General features: G+C 49.9%; 1 protein-coding gene across 9 annotated transcripts in view; it reads left to right on the top strand.

Moving 5' to 3' along the window:
- Positions 1–13,705, top strand: part of PPFIA4 (PTPRF interacting protein alpha 4) — a 52,927-nt gene that overhangs the window by 36,720 nt on the left and 2,502 nt on the right. For 5 of the 9 annotated variants that reach the window (XR_009210918.1, XR_004245016.2, XR_004245015.2 and 2 more), the window contains 6 exons: positions 1,242–1,417; positions 5,143–5,240; positions 5,901–6,076; positions 9,127–9,195; positions 13,025–13,205; positions 13,416–13,524. Coding sequence is in view for 3 of the 9 variants with exons in the window: in XM_058430946.1 (XP_058286929.1) it covers positions 1,242–1,417; positions 5,143–5,240; positions 5,901–6,076; positions 9,127–9,195; positions 13,025–13,205 (700 nt within the window). In the remaining 6 variants the exon portion in view is untranslated. Of the gene's footprint in view, positions 1–1,241; positions 1,418–5,142; positions 5,241–5,900; positions 6,077–9,126; positions 9,196–13,024; positions 13,206–13,415; positions 13,525–13,705 lie in introns of those variants that run through there. The other 4 variants (XM_058430946.1, XM_032136563.2, XM_032136562.2 and 1 more) reach the window with 2 other exon arrangements.

The raw sequence follows: 13,705 nt of genomic DNA, 5'->3' as shown, positions 1-13,705 counted from the left end.
CACTGTGTATATCTGCTCAGGGAAAACCCCACCAGCAGGAGACTGGCTGAATCATTCATGCCATAAAACACCCTTGGCAGAGGTGATGGCGTGGGGGAATCTGAGCCATAGGGTGTGAAATGAAGAATGCAGATCCTAAAAGATGCATGGAATTTGATACCAAAACTAAAAACCAAACAAAATTAATAATGTGTTGTTTAGGGAAATATACATGGATGATTGTGAAAAGCGTAAAACAGTTTTTTACAACCAAAGGAATAGTCAGAAAACTCAGCATAGTGGTTCCCTTTTAGAGGGGCAGTAGGAGATGTGTGGTGACAGCGAGCATCAGAGTACAAACAGTACAGTGTGGGTAATGCTCTGCTGCTTAGTTTGGTTGGTGTCCGGTGTTGCTAACTTCATTTATATGCTTCATAATGAGCATGTTACATATAGTCTTATATGTATCAGCTATTACATTGTAAAAGAGAACAAAATAGACTTTTTCCATCTAAAAACATCAAGTAAGAGTAAGGAAAGAGTGAGGTAGGGTCGCTGTGAAAACTAAAGCTTTCTCAAGATGGGTGGTCAGGGAGCACCCTGCCCAGGTTAGGAGGCCACATCCACATGGCACAGGCCCTGCAGGACCACACGGCAGGGTGTGCGTGGGAAAGCAACAAAGGACCTGGAGCGTTCTCGGGGGAGAGGCTCAGGCCTTAGAGAATGAGTGCTGCTGGCTATTCAGGCACAGGCCACCACCCTTTATTTTTTTCAATCTTCTGCCAACATTAACTTCCTTGCTTCCTCCATGAAGCCCGCCTTGTCCCGGAGTGAGACAGGCTTCCTTTGCCACGCTGCAGGTCCTCTGTAACACAGCCTCTCCCCTGGGCTCAGCGGGCTTGAGGCTCGCTGAGAGTCAGGAAGGCACGTCTGCTGCGCAATACCGCAAATGCAATCCAGAGTCAACAGGAAGGATTTCATATTAGCTGCTGCCGGGATAGCTACTTCTGTTCATTAGTGTAGATAATTGATATGTGAGTGGAACCGTATCATTTCGAGATCTTAAAAAGTTCCATTTAAAATCCTCACCTCCCACCACTACTAGCCCCCTTATTGAAGATAAACTGAAATTGTATTGGACTGCCCTTCCTCCCTCATGGGTGGAGGTTGGATTCATGCATCTCCCAACCAGCTATACCAGCCTCAGCCTGCTGGCTCTACCTTCCTCCCCCATAATAGCCTCCTGCATCTCATTTCCCTAGACCCTGGCCTATGGGGACATGAACCATGAGTGGATTGGGAATGAATGGCTACCCAGCCTGGGGCTCCCGCAGTACCGCAGCTACTTCATGGAGTGCCTGGTGGACGCCCGCATGCTGGACCACCTCACCAAGAAGGACCTGCGGGTCCACCTGAAGATGGTGGACAGCTTCCATCGGTGAGCGCATCTGGGGCCCAGGGCCGCCTCCTTCGTGGGGGCCTCCCCTAGCTCTGAGGGTCTGCCTCTAGGAACAGAGGTGCCTCCATCTCTTTCCATGGCCTGTTCTGAGTGGCAACAGGTCTCCCCCTTGGGAAAGTCTCCCTTGTCAAATCCTTGTCACATCCTGTGATTTGAGGATTCAATCCTCAAATTGACCAGGTTTCTGTCCTCATAATGACTAGGTCATTGTGTCTAGTCCTAAAGACACAAAAAGTCATTTTTCTTTAGCTTCACCTCCTTTGAGATTTTCCCCCAGGTCCGAATTTTATTGCTTGTCTTTGGGCTTGCTGAATTTGCTGTGTTTACTCTGACAAGACTCAAACTGAACCTGGTGTTCAATTTAGGTGTCTCATTCCAAGTTGAGGGGGAAGGTCTCCCTGGGCCATTGCCATGCCAACATCCCAGATCGGAACCTCTCCGCTTTGGGCTCACATCCTTTTTTATAGGATATCATCCAGTCCTCTCCTCCTCTTTGCCGAAAAGATCTTCTGTTCAAAAGTAGCTGCGGCACAGGTCCCAAACTGGCAGCCCGTGGGCAGAATTTGGCCCACAGACTTGTTTTTGTTTGGCCCACATAAATCTTAACCACTCAAATTGAGCTGCCAGTATTTAAACAGTAGATTTTATATACAATTCTGGATTTCTGGCTTCTCTTGAAAACTTGAAAGCTCTGTCAACACATTCTAGCATGGAAGCAACCAGCTGGAGCTGAAGAGTGGAGTCCACTCAGGGTGGGTGGGCCTGCTCCAGGGCCTCCCAGCCCCGCAGCCTGCTTCTTTCACTTGTGTTACCTGCCTGTTCCCAGCAGGCATTTATGTTGAATGCAGTAGGTGACCATGGTTCTAGGAGTTGGCAGTTTTTAGGAAGTCCTTCTTAACATCCAGCTTCAAGTCGTGTGGGTGGCTCTTTGAGCCAAGTCTTTTGTCTTGACTGGATAATAAGACCAGAAGTAGGGCTCTTCAAGGTTCTCTCAGGGCTCTGTGGATGTCCCGTGGTCTCTCCAACTCAGAAATCTTATAGAAAGTTAAATCTGGAAGGGATCTTGTTAGCATCCCCATTTTATGGATGAGAACATTAAGGCATGGGGAGGAGCAGTAGCCCAAGGTCACTCAGGGATGATAGCAGAGTACAGGGGAACCCAGGTATGCTGACTGAAGTCCAGTGCTCTTGGCACTACTCCGCACAGAGCCTCCTGGCTTGGAACCCTTGGCCTATCTGACCCCAGCATGAGGGCTGACTTGTGAGGGAAGACCACATCCTCCCCTCTGCATCCGCCCCCATCCAAATCAGCTAGGGCTGAAAAGGAATCGTTTGTCTCTGCCCGGAGGCTGCCAGGCCCAGCTGCACCTGTCCCCTACTCAGTGATTGATAGGGCTGGGGAGAGATGAGCCGTTCCCTCGCCAAGCCGGGATGTGCCTGGGCTGCTAGAGGATCTGTCAGCCTGGCCTCAGCCAAAACTATGGAAATCCTCCCCCCAACCCCTCTGCCCCATCCCCAGGAGAGAATTGTGACCTGAGCATGGGGTTCTAGGTTCAGCTCTGAATCTTGAGTACTTCAGAGTTTCTAAAGCATTTTCACATCTCACTGCCAAACTATGTGTCTACCTGCTTTTATTCCACGTAACATTTCACAAGCATGTTCTTATGTCTTTAAAATTTCTTTTAAATCATGATTTTTATGACAAGAAAGGGATATTTTAAAACCTTATTTTACAGATAAGGAAAACAAGTTCAATAGAGGTTGATTTCCATCAGGTCACCCAGCCAGGTGATTACAGAATGGGGCTCAAATCCTTGTCTCTTGACACCCCACTCAGAGCTCTTTTCCTTGGGACATGGTGCTCTATTGAGCAGGTCTTCTAGAAGAGCTCCTGTTTTGGTAGGACAAGCATGCACGATAGTCATAAATGTCACCCTAATAGTGCTGCCACTACTGAGTGCCTGTAATGTTCCCAAGGGCTGGCTAAGCCCTTGTATTTATTGTCACCTGCAAGAGAGATGTGACCCCATCTCACATTTGCTGGGTGCCTCTCAGCTAGGAAGGGGCAGAGCTGGCATCCAAACCCAGGTTAACCTAACTTTAAGGGCTTTATATTTTTGCCATGGTATGCAGCAGCTTTGAAAGGAACTGGACTGAAAATTATAGTGAGTGAGACTGAAATTAGACAGAAGGCATTTCCAGTCATGAGCTGTGTGTGCGCATGCCCCTTCACAGTGGACCAAGGCTTAAACCAGCGGCTTGAGCAACATAAGGGTGGCTTGGGCCAGAAAAGAGTTCCTGGAAGTGGCATCTCTGAGCTCTGTTCTAGGCAGAAGAGCCTCCTGCTGAGAAGTGAGGGGAGAAAAGGAGGGAGCAGTCTGCACAATTTAATCTCACAAAGCAGTGCCCTCAATAAGAGTCAAAAGCAGATAGAGTTGGGAGGGACCTTCCATTCTAATTCTCTAGAGATGGAAAAACTCAGAGAAGCTGAATGACAAAGTAGCGTTCAAGGAAGGAAGAACACTACAGCTTTTCCAAGACGGAATGAGCTGCCTTGAGAAGCAATGAGTTCGCTGCCCCTGGAGGCATTCAGGCACAGGCTCAGTGACTACTCTGAAGGAAGCTGTAGAGGTGACTCCTGCCTTAGGTGGGAGCGTGGACTGATGGCCTCCAGGGTTCCTTCTGACCCACAGAATCTGTGGTTCTATGCCTGGCTTAGTTACTGAATGCTTGCTCTGCACCTGATACTGTTTAAGTACTTTTAGTAATTTGTGTGAATTAATTATTTCATTTAATTCATCAAGCATTTGTAGAGTCTCTGCTCTGTGCTAGGGGTTTAGCATCAGTGAACAAAACAAAGATCCCCACCCTCACGGAGCTTATATTCTAACTGGAAGAGACAGTCAAGGAATAATAAATATATGATATGTTAATAGACAAAACATGTTAGGAAAAAATTAGACCAGGGTGAGAGGGATTGGGAGTATGGGCCAGGGGTGGTGATGGTGATAATTGCCATTTTAAATCTGATGAACAACGTGACTAGTGAGTTGGACTGAGAAGGTGACATTTAAGCAAAGACTTAATGGCGATAAAAGGAGTAAGCTACACAGCCGACTGGGAGAGGAGTGTTCTAGGCAGAGGCAGCCACCAGTGCAAAGGCCCTGAGGCCTGCAGGCCTCGTGAGCCTGCTGTGTTTGAGGAGCAGCAGGGGTGTCAGTGTGGCTGCAGCAGAGAGAGCAAGAGGGAGAGTGGCTGAAGGGGGTGTTAGACAGGTAGTGGAGCAGATCATGGAGCATCTTATAGGCCATCGTAAGGACTCCGAGTGAAGTAGGGATACAAAGGGGTATCTTGTTTTTGTTTTTCCTTCCACTTGCAGGTGGTAGGGGTCTTTGTCATTCCAGTGCCTGGAGAGAGAGGGACATGTAGGTTTCATTCAAAGAACTTTTTTTTTTTTCCCATCAATCCATCCCCAGGCCTGCTCCCTGACTGAGAGGGAGGATATGGGTTAGACAGAGAAAGGGAGTAACCTCAGGATGGGTCACAGGCAAGCCCCTGGGGAAGGAGGCGCATGAGGACGCTGGGGTGCTCTTTGTTCTGGAGGCAGTAGGTCTGGACGTGCTGTGGCTGGTGCTGGACGTGAGACAGATGGTGTGGGAATGTGGCCCCACTGAGGCTCTGGCTCGGGGGCTGTGTGCTTGCAGAACCAGTCTTCAGTATGGCATCATGTGTCTGAAGAGGCTGAATTATGACCGGAAGGAGCTGGAGAAGAGGCGAGAGGAGAGCCAGCATGAGATCAGGGGTAAGCTCGTCAGGCTTGGAGAGGGTGCAGGAGCAGCCTGCTTGGCTGGTCCCTGCCTTGGGCCAAGTGGAGGGGAGGCATTCTGTGTCTCAGGGAATCTTCCAGTCTGACAAGGAAGATGCAGCCTCACCTTAGGGAGCTCCCAGTCTGATGGAGGAGACATAGTCCACACCAAGTTGGCTATAATTCCCCTCCCTCGACCCCACATACCAGACAGCAGCCACCAACTGGACAAATGCAATGAATCCTCTGGGACGGTGTTAGAGACTGGTGTGCTTGTGGAACTTGGTGATCTGGATGGGGTTGGATGGGAGACGCAAGTCTTAGAGAAGACCTTGAAGGTGGAAAGAATAAGAAGGCCATTCCAGCTTGGGGCAGGGGGATGACCTGTGCAAGGGTTCTGGGGAGAAAGCTCGGAGCCTGTTGGCCTGACCCCGGGTCCTGTAAACTGGCAGGGATGGAGTGAATGGGGGGTTGGTTCCCCAGGAGCCCAGGTGCCAGGGAGGACAGAAAGAAGATATGGAAAGTTAGGGATGCAGTGGGGGTCAAAGAGCAGGGTGGACTGGGGCTCTGGGTTTAGGGAGCTCTGCTTCTGTCCTTGGAGGGCCTTTGATGAAACTTAGTATCTCCTTCTGTCCCTTTTCTTCCCCCACACTCCAGATGTGTTAGTCTGGACCAACGACCAGGTGGTTCATTGGGTCCAGTCTATTGGGCTCCGGGACTACGCAGGAAACCTGCATGAGAGTGGTGTGCATGGAGCCTTGCTGGCCCTGGACGAGAACTTCGACCACAACACACTGGCCCTGATCCTCCAGATTCCCACACAGAACACCCAGGTGGGCAGCCTTTTAATCAGTCCACTTCAGTCTCTCCCTGTCTCCCTCACTTGCTCTCTTTCTTTCCCTCATACACAAAGGCTTAGGTATCTTGGGGGGTGGGGAGCTTTTCTAGGGCCTATGCCAGAGGGGATCTCAATATCCTCAGTTCTCCAAGTGGTCGCTGTGCATAAGCAAGTCCTCATGGGAACACATGGCCTTCACATACAAAGCACACCTAGTGTGGGCCTGGTACACAGTGTGCTCTTACAATGCGCATCCCCATCCTGCCCTGGGTACCTCTATCTCCTCCTAACCCCACTTCATAGCTGAGACTCAGCCTTCCTTTTCATCCTGCTTCTCTGATCTGACTTTTCTTAGAGGGGAATGAGCCCCAGGGCCCCTAGGGACCAGAGAGCCCATATCACCTTTGTCTACCACCCTAGGGATCTGCTCCTGGGCCTCCAGCCTTAAAAAAGCTAAATATACCAAACTACACAGCCCAGAGCCTCTCCACACCAGGGCTTTGGCTCTCTGTCAACAGCTCAAATGATTAAACATCTCGTGAAATTACATTTCATCATTTTTATGGAGCTGTCATCTAAGAATATATCTAAATTCTCTTGAACCTATTTATATTTTTGGCCTTTCTAACTTCCTGTGGGTAATAGATTCTAGAAGTACTGCTTGTTGTGTAGAGTACTTCCTGATTTTATTTGTCCTAAAAATGCCCCTGTCAGGCCCCTGGGGAAGGAACTACCTCCTTCTGATAGTTTAGGTTTGGTAAGGATATTTGTATTTAACTAGTTCTCACCTTTTATGATTTCATAAACTCTGATTGTATTGCCTCTGGGCCCAAGCCTTTGTCTCTCCAGATGGAGTGTTCTTAATTCTTTTAGGCTTTCCTCATATAGACTCGCCTCTGTCCCCTGATTGTTTTAGCTGCCCTTGTCTGGACTGTTTGCAGCTGTCAGATCTCTTTTGAAATTCAGCCACCAGAGCTGCACAGGCTATTCTGGGAGCAGACACGTTTTGGCTTGAATGAGGGTAGGGCTGTGTTGTCTCGTAATTCTGGGCAGTGTGTTGGCCTTTTAGGGGTGGTGGCAGTGCACAGGGCCATTGTGTCCTGTAGGCATTCTGCAGTGACCCCCCCACCCCAACCAGTCAAAACGGATAGGACAGATCCCTTCATTCTCCAAGAGAAGCCTGGATTTTTCCCCCAAGTGCAGTTCTCTCCGCTTGCCCACTTTGGGCAAGCCACGTCTGCCACTTTCCTGCCCACTCACATCGCTTTGTGAGATGCTTCTGAAATTTACACCTATCCTCCTCACCTTTCACTGCCCAGAGGAGCAGTGTCATTTGGGTACTTGAAATTTACTATGCTTCTCCTTTCAGATCATTTCTAAAAATGTTATGTTCCCAATACTGGCACAGACTGTCCTTATGGAACTCTATGCTTAATATTTTCTACCCAGAAATGGACTTTTCTCTTTCTTTGATTTCCTATCTCTAATGCACTCAGCTTTGGAGGATAGCAGTAATTCTGTAAATAGTAGCAGGGGCACCTCTCTATGGCTTTCTAACCTTTCTTAATTTCCTGACCCAGTCACTGAGCTTAGCTGTTGGGAGAAGTAGTGTGTGACCCAATATGGAATCCCTCATTTAAAATGGTTAAAAATGGCTCGGTGTGGTAGGCCTGTATGCTCAGCATTTTGGGAGGTCAAGGTAGGAGGACTGCTTGAGGCCAGGAGTTCAAGACCAGCCTGGGCAACATAGTGAGACCCAGTCTCTACAGAAAGTTTAAAAAATTAACTGGGTTTGGTAATGCGTGACTGTAGTCCCAATTACTGGGGAGGCTGAGGTGGGAGTTTTGCTTGAACCCAGGAGTTTAAGGCCGCAGTGAGCCATGATTGTGCCACTGCACGCCAGCCTGGGCAACAGAATGAGACCCTGTCTCACTCAAAAAAAAAAAAAAAAAAAAAAAAAAGGTTAAAAATATCTGGTAGCAGTTTTGAAAATTTTTCTGTTTCTGGCATTTCTGAAAACTCTGAATGAGTTAATCTCCTGGGAGGCCTAGAGAGAGTCTGTATGCACACAGCCCAGGGACAACCAATATCCATAGCTGAGCAGGCTTCCTAATTTTAAGTTTCTGATGTGAAAACTTATCAGATATATTTATTTAATCCAAATCAGTCACGTTCTGGTTATCCATGGTTTACATGCTTACTTACCCCTCCAGAAAGAGAAAGACAGGCACGATTTTCCCCTTTCAGACAATTTTTTTTTTCCCAAGTAGGTGACGTCTCTTTATCTGTGTGTTCTATGATCCTACTTTTTTTTTTTTTTTTCCTTAGAGACAGGGTCTTGTTCTATCGCCCAATCTGGAGTGTGGGTGTGATCATAGCTCACTGTAGCCTCAGACTCCTGGGCTCAAGCTATCCTCTTGCCCAACCAGTAGCTGGGACTGTAGGTATTCACAACCATGCCCAGTTAATTAAAAAAATTGTTTTGAGACAGGGTCTCACTATGTTGCCAAGGCTGCTACTTTTTTTTTTTTTTTTTGAGATGGAGTTTTGCTCTGTCTCCCCAGGCTGGAGCGCAGTGGCGCCATTTGGGCTCACTGCAAGCTCCATCTCCCGGGCTCAAGCAATTCTCCTGCCTCAGCCTCCCGAGTAGCTGGGACTACAGGCGCCCGCCACCATGCCTGGCTAATTTTTTGTATTTTTAGTTTCACCGTGTTAGTCAGGATGGTCTTTACCTTCTGACCTTGTGATCTACCCGCCTCGGCCTCCCAAAGTGCTGAGATTACAGGCGTGAGCCACCGCGCCTGGCTGCTACTTTTAAAAAAAATTATGTTGTTCTAATTTGCTGTATATGAAAGGATCCCAGGCTTACAGCTTTACTTATGAGTTCACTTGAAGGAGCAGCTTCAGAAAGGTGTGTAAAGGCCTCTAATGGGCTAAATGCACTGAAGCCTTGCATCTCTGCCCTTGGAAAATGGTGAAAGATGGCATAAAGGTAGTTAACTATAGCCCTTTCCACCTTTCCCTCTCCTGCTCTATGGACTCCAGGCACGCCAAGTGATGGAAAGAGAGTTCAATAACCTGTTGGCCTTGGGCACAGACCGGAAGCTGGATGACGTGAGTACCTGGCCATGAATTAGGAGCCTTGGGGATTTGGTCATCTTGGTTGGATTGAAGTTCATGAGTTCTGCCTTCCCTGGGCTAATTGTTGGAAGGCTAGTCTAAGGGAGGAGAGCCAGAGGGGATGGGGATGATGTCAGGGGGTTGAGGAGGTGGACCAGCCCTAGAAGAACTTGTCTTGGGTAGTAATAGGCTGTCGAGAAGTCTCTGTGAAACCCCTGTGCAAAAGCTGAAGGCCCATGTGTTGTACTTCCAGCATCTTCCAATTCTGTGTCCCACCTTCCTATCCACATAGGATCAAAGATTTTCCCCAAAGGCCATATCTTTGGGATCACACCTTTTTCTTGATCTCTCAGACCATATATCTTCAGTGCTGAGCTCAGCACACCTCCAGTCTGCTCAGTAAGATTCCAGCCTGTCCTCCAGGAGTGTGGGTGTGTGGAGGCGATACCCTGCTGAGGTTGTTAAATGACAGGTTTGCTCTCTCGCTCACCAGTGCAGTCTGCACAGCTAAACACACGCTCGGGCTTTTACCATCCCAGCTTTCTCTAGTTTCACCCTTGGGTCTACCTTCACACCAAGTTAAAGTTTTCCTCTCTCCGCCCTCCTGGTCACTGAAGGAACAGTCCCTTGCACTTGATGTCATCAGGCCTTCCCCTTGAGTTGAGGGAAGACCCTGGCATTCTGAGCCGTATGGTCCCCTTTGAGATGCCAACCTAAGCATCCTGCTGTTTTGTTTTGTTTTGCACTGGTTTGCTGAGGTCACAGCCCCTCCTTAGTCCCCGCCTCCTCTTCCTCCCTCCTCACTTTCCTATCACTGCCCTTGCCTGTCAGGTCTGCCCTAGTGTTGATTTGACTCCAAACAAGTTAAAAGAAAGCCCAGAGTGTGTGTGTTTTTCGTTGCTCCGTCTTCAGTCAGATCACTCTTTCTTAGTAGGGTTCAACAGGGCGAAAATCCACCTTTGTAGAAGGATTGCTCTCCCTCAGGGGGACACAGGGCACTCTCAGGAATACACAGAATTTGTGGAATTGTTTTCTTCACAGAGGTACCTTGAAGTTTGGGAGAAAAGAACAGAGTTATATATGTATTTTTTTTTTGGTCATTTAGATACTTTAAAGAGGCTAAACTGGTAGCTCTCCCCTCCCCTGACCCAGAGCTGTCCCAACTCTGAGAGATCTGTTTTCCCAATGCCCCTGTGATATTGACCCTCCCACTAATTCTGCATGCACTTAGGATCTCTGCTTTCTTTGTTGCTGTCTGGAGAAATGACTCCCATATATCTATTAGTGTGGTGCTGTCTAATTTAGAAGCTATGTAGTCCTTCAATCCTTACAAAAATATTCTTTGAATGCCTGCCCTGTGCCAGGCATTGTGCCAGGCATGGTGGTTAGTGATGACGATGTCTCACTTTATGGTAATGATCACCACATGAGATAGGTTATGATGCCCATCTTACAGATGAGGAAATTGAAGCTCAAAGAGGGAATGTACCTGCTGTGGCAGAGCAGGACCGGAGCAGATGCAAATCTGATTTCTGAGCTCTTTCTTCCCCCTTGTTCCACTTCCTCTGGGAAGCTTCTGGAGCTATCTGCCTTATCAGGCCCCAGACATTGGGGTGGAGTTATTGATTAGACATTGGGGTGCACATAGAGCTGTGCAGTGGAGTTTTTGGGATGCAACTAGGTGTGGGCTAGAGAGGAGGGTTTTTGTGGGAAGTGCAGAGTAAAAGCCAGGTCCTAGGAATAAGGTAAGATTTGGGGGTGAGGGGAGGGTCTGGAGTCCAAGGAGACTGCTTCTTGTCCAGCTGTCTAGCACATCATCAGCAACCTTGAGCTGCCTCTTGCAACCACACCCTCTGCCGATTTTGGTTCTTAGTGTCCCTTCTCAAGCTTCAAGGCTCTTAAGGGCGGTATCCAGTTCTCCCTGCACATGGAGATGAGGACTCAAGGGAAATGAGGAGGGGAGCGGGAAGGAATAACATCTGACTGTTAGAGGATGGGGGAGGAATGCAGAAACAGGTCCTTAGGTTTGGCTGAAGGTGGAAATGGAGACAAGGGGAAGGCGGGAGAGAGAAAAGAGGCTCTGGGCTAGGGTGAGAGCAGGATTATGGAGAGGACAGCAGTGACAAGGCAAGTTCCTAACAAACTCAGGAATGGGACTCCTGCATAAAGAGCCAGCTGCCACCTATTCATTTAATGAATATTTATTGAGTGCCTAATGTGATCCCAGGCACTGCTCAGAGGTTGGAGATACATTGGTTGGGACAAAAAAGATTATGGTTTCTGCCCCATGGAGCATAGAATTTGAGAGAGAGAAAGAGTGAGAGAAAGTAAAAGGCATGGAGGTAGGGAGAAAGGAAGGAGGTGGGAAAAGGAGGAAAGAGATACAGTCATACATGGCTTAATGATGCTTAGCCACGGGGATAAGTTCTGAGAAATGCACCATTAGGCAATTTGATCACTGTGTGAACATCACAGAATGTATTTACACAAACCTAGGTGGTATAGCCTATTGCACACCTAGGCTATATGGTATAGCCTGTTGCTTCTAGGCTACAAACCTATACAGCTTGTTACTGTATTGAATACTGTTGGCATTTGTAAGTATTTGTATATCTAAACATAGAAAAAGGACAGTAAAAGTATTATAATCTTATGAGACCACCACTGTATATGCCATCCATCACTGACTGAAACATTATGTGGTGCGTGACTGTATTAATGAAATAATCTCATAAATACATATAAAAATGCTACTAGGATGCGTGCTGTGACACAGAGGTACATGGTGCTGAGAATTTATCAGAGCATTTGACCCACTCAGGGCACACACAACAAACCCTAGTGGGGCAGGGCTGGGAGGGGTTGTTGAGGCAAGAACAGGTGGGTGAATGTCCATTGTTCCTGCTAGTCCCACTCTGCCTGCATCAGATCTGAGAACATGGGGTGGAGGGAGATTGGGCATGGCTTCCAAGCAGGGTGGATGGAGGCTCTGAAGTGTGGGATGGGGAGGCCTGTGCTGAGGGGGATCCTGTAGGGTTGTGGCCCTGGGTGCCCTGTGGCAGAGATGGTTATTTTGGAGACATGGTTGGCATGGGTGAGGGGGGCAGATGGCAGGGGGCTGCCTGCCATGTCCTTTGGAGGAGCCTGCGTCTGCTTGGTGGTCTGCTTGACCCATCCCTGTTACAGGGTGATCTCCTCTGATCCCATTAGTGATAGGCAGCCTGAGAAACAGGTAGGGCAGATGTTATTATTCTCATTTTACCGATGAGGAATCTGAGGCTCAGAGGGGTCACTCACCTGGTACAGGGTCACATAGCCAGTAAAATGGCAGAGCCAGGATTAGAAGCCAGGTGTCTGACTCCCGCCCGACATAGTACTCCTCCGGCATACCGGGCTACAGCCATTCGGAGGCCCCAGAAGGACAGGACAGTGTATATAGGGACTGGCTGTCACTTCCCATGGGCTGAGGCTGAGGAGTGCCTTGAAAGGTGAATGGTCATGCCAAGCCTACTTTGAGAAGATTGCGGTGGGCTGGGAAACAGTTCAACTGCAGGATGGCAGACCCAACAAGATTCTCCTCCCCACACACACACTCCCTCCATCCGCCACCCAGAGACAGGGAATTTCAGAGTCGCAGGGTTTCCCGATTCACTGTACAGATGGAAAAACTCAAGGCTAGAAAGGGGAAGTGACCTCGCTCCCTCTTTCCAAAGGGGTGGGAGTGGTGCCCCTAGAATCAGCGGCGACTGGCCCCCTCCAGGCAGGGAGTGAGGATGGCAATTCCAACAGGGCCTTCGGGCCTCTGGTGTCCCCCACGGTGCAGGGGGATAACAAGGTGTTCCGCCGCGCGCCCTCCTGGAGGAAGCGCTTCCGGCCGCGGGAGCACCACGGTGGCGGCGGCATGCTCAGCGCTTCAGCGGAGACCCTCCCGGCGGGCTTCCGTGTGTCCACCCTGGGGCCCCTGCAGCCGCCGCCGGCCCCGCCAAAGAAGGTCATGCCTGAAGGTGAGTAGCAGGCGGGCTGGGCATGGCCGAGGCCCAGCCGAGCGCGGGCTCCTTCCTGGCACCCCAGGGCCGGGCCGGGTGGAGAGGGGCGAGGCCGAGGCTGGTGCCCCGCGCTCCTGGGCTGCAGCTGCACTAACGCTCTGCGGGGAGCGTGTGCGCGCACTAACCCGCCGCTCTGTGTGTTCTCCCGCGGCTGCCGACTTCTCCCAGCCGGGACGGCGGGGTCGCAGAGACTGGAGACCTCCACAGTTCGGACCTACTCCTGCTGACCCCCCATCCTCCCGCCCCGGGTCTGACGGGGGTGTGCCCGTGGCTCGGGGTAAGTGGGCCAGGCCCGGGGACGCGGGCACCTTGCTGCTGGCCCTCGGCCCCATGCACCTGCCCTTGGCTGCCGGCCTGGCCCTGCCGCTCCAGCACTGCCTGGCTCCAGCCCCGCTTACCAGCACTGCCCGGCTTGCCCCTTCCTGCTTCGTCTGGCCCGGGGCGCTTTGCGCTTGGAG

The sequence above is a fragment of the Hylobates moloch genome, unplaced genomic scaffold (genome assembly GCF_009828535.3).
Source record: "Hylobates moloch isolate HMO894 unplaced genomic scaffold, HMol_V3 SCAFFOLD_18, whole genome shotgun sequence".
NCBI lineage: Eukaryota > Metazoa > Chordata > Mammalia > Primates > Hylobatidae > Hylobates > Hylobates moloch.
The sequence above is the reverse complement of the archived record's forward strand: the minus strand, read 5'-3'. Positions and strand labels throughout refer to the sequence as shown.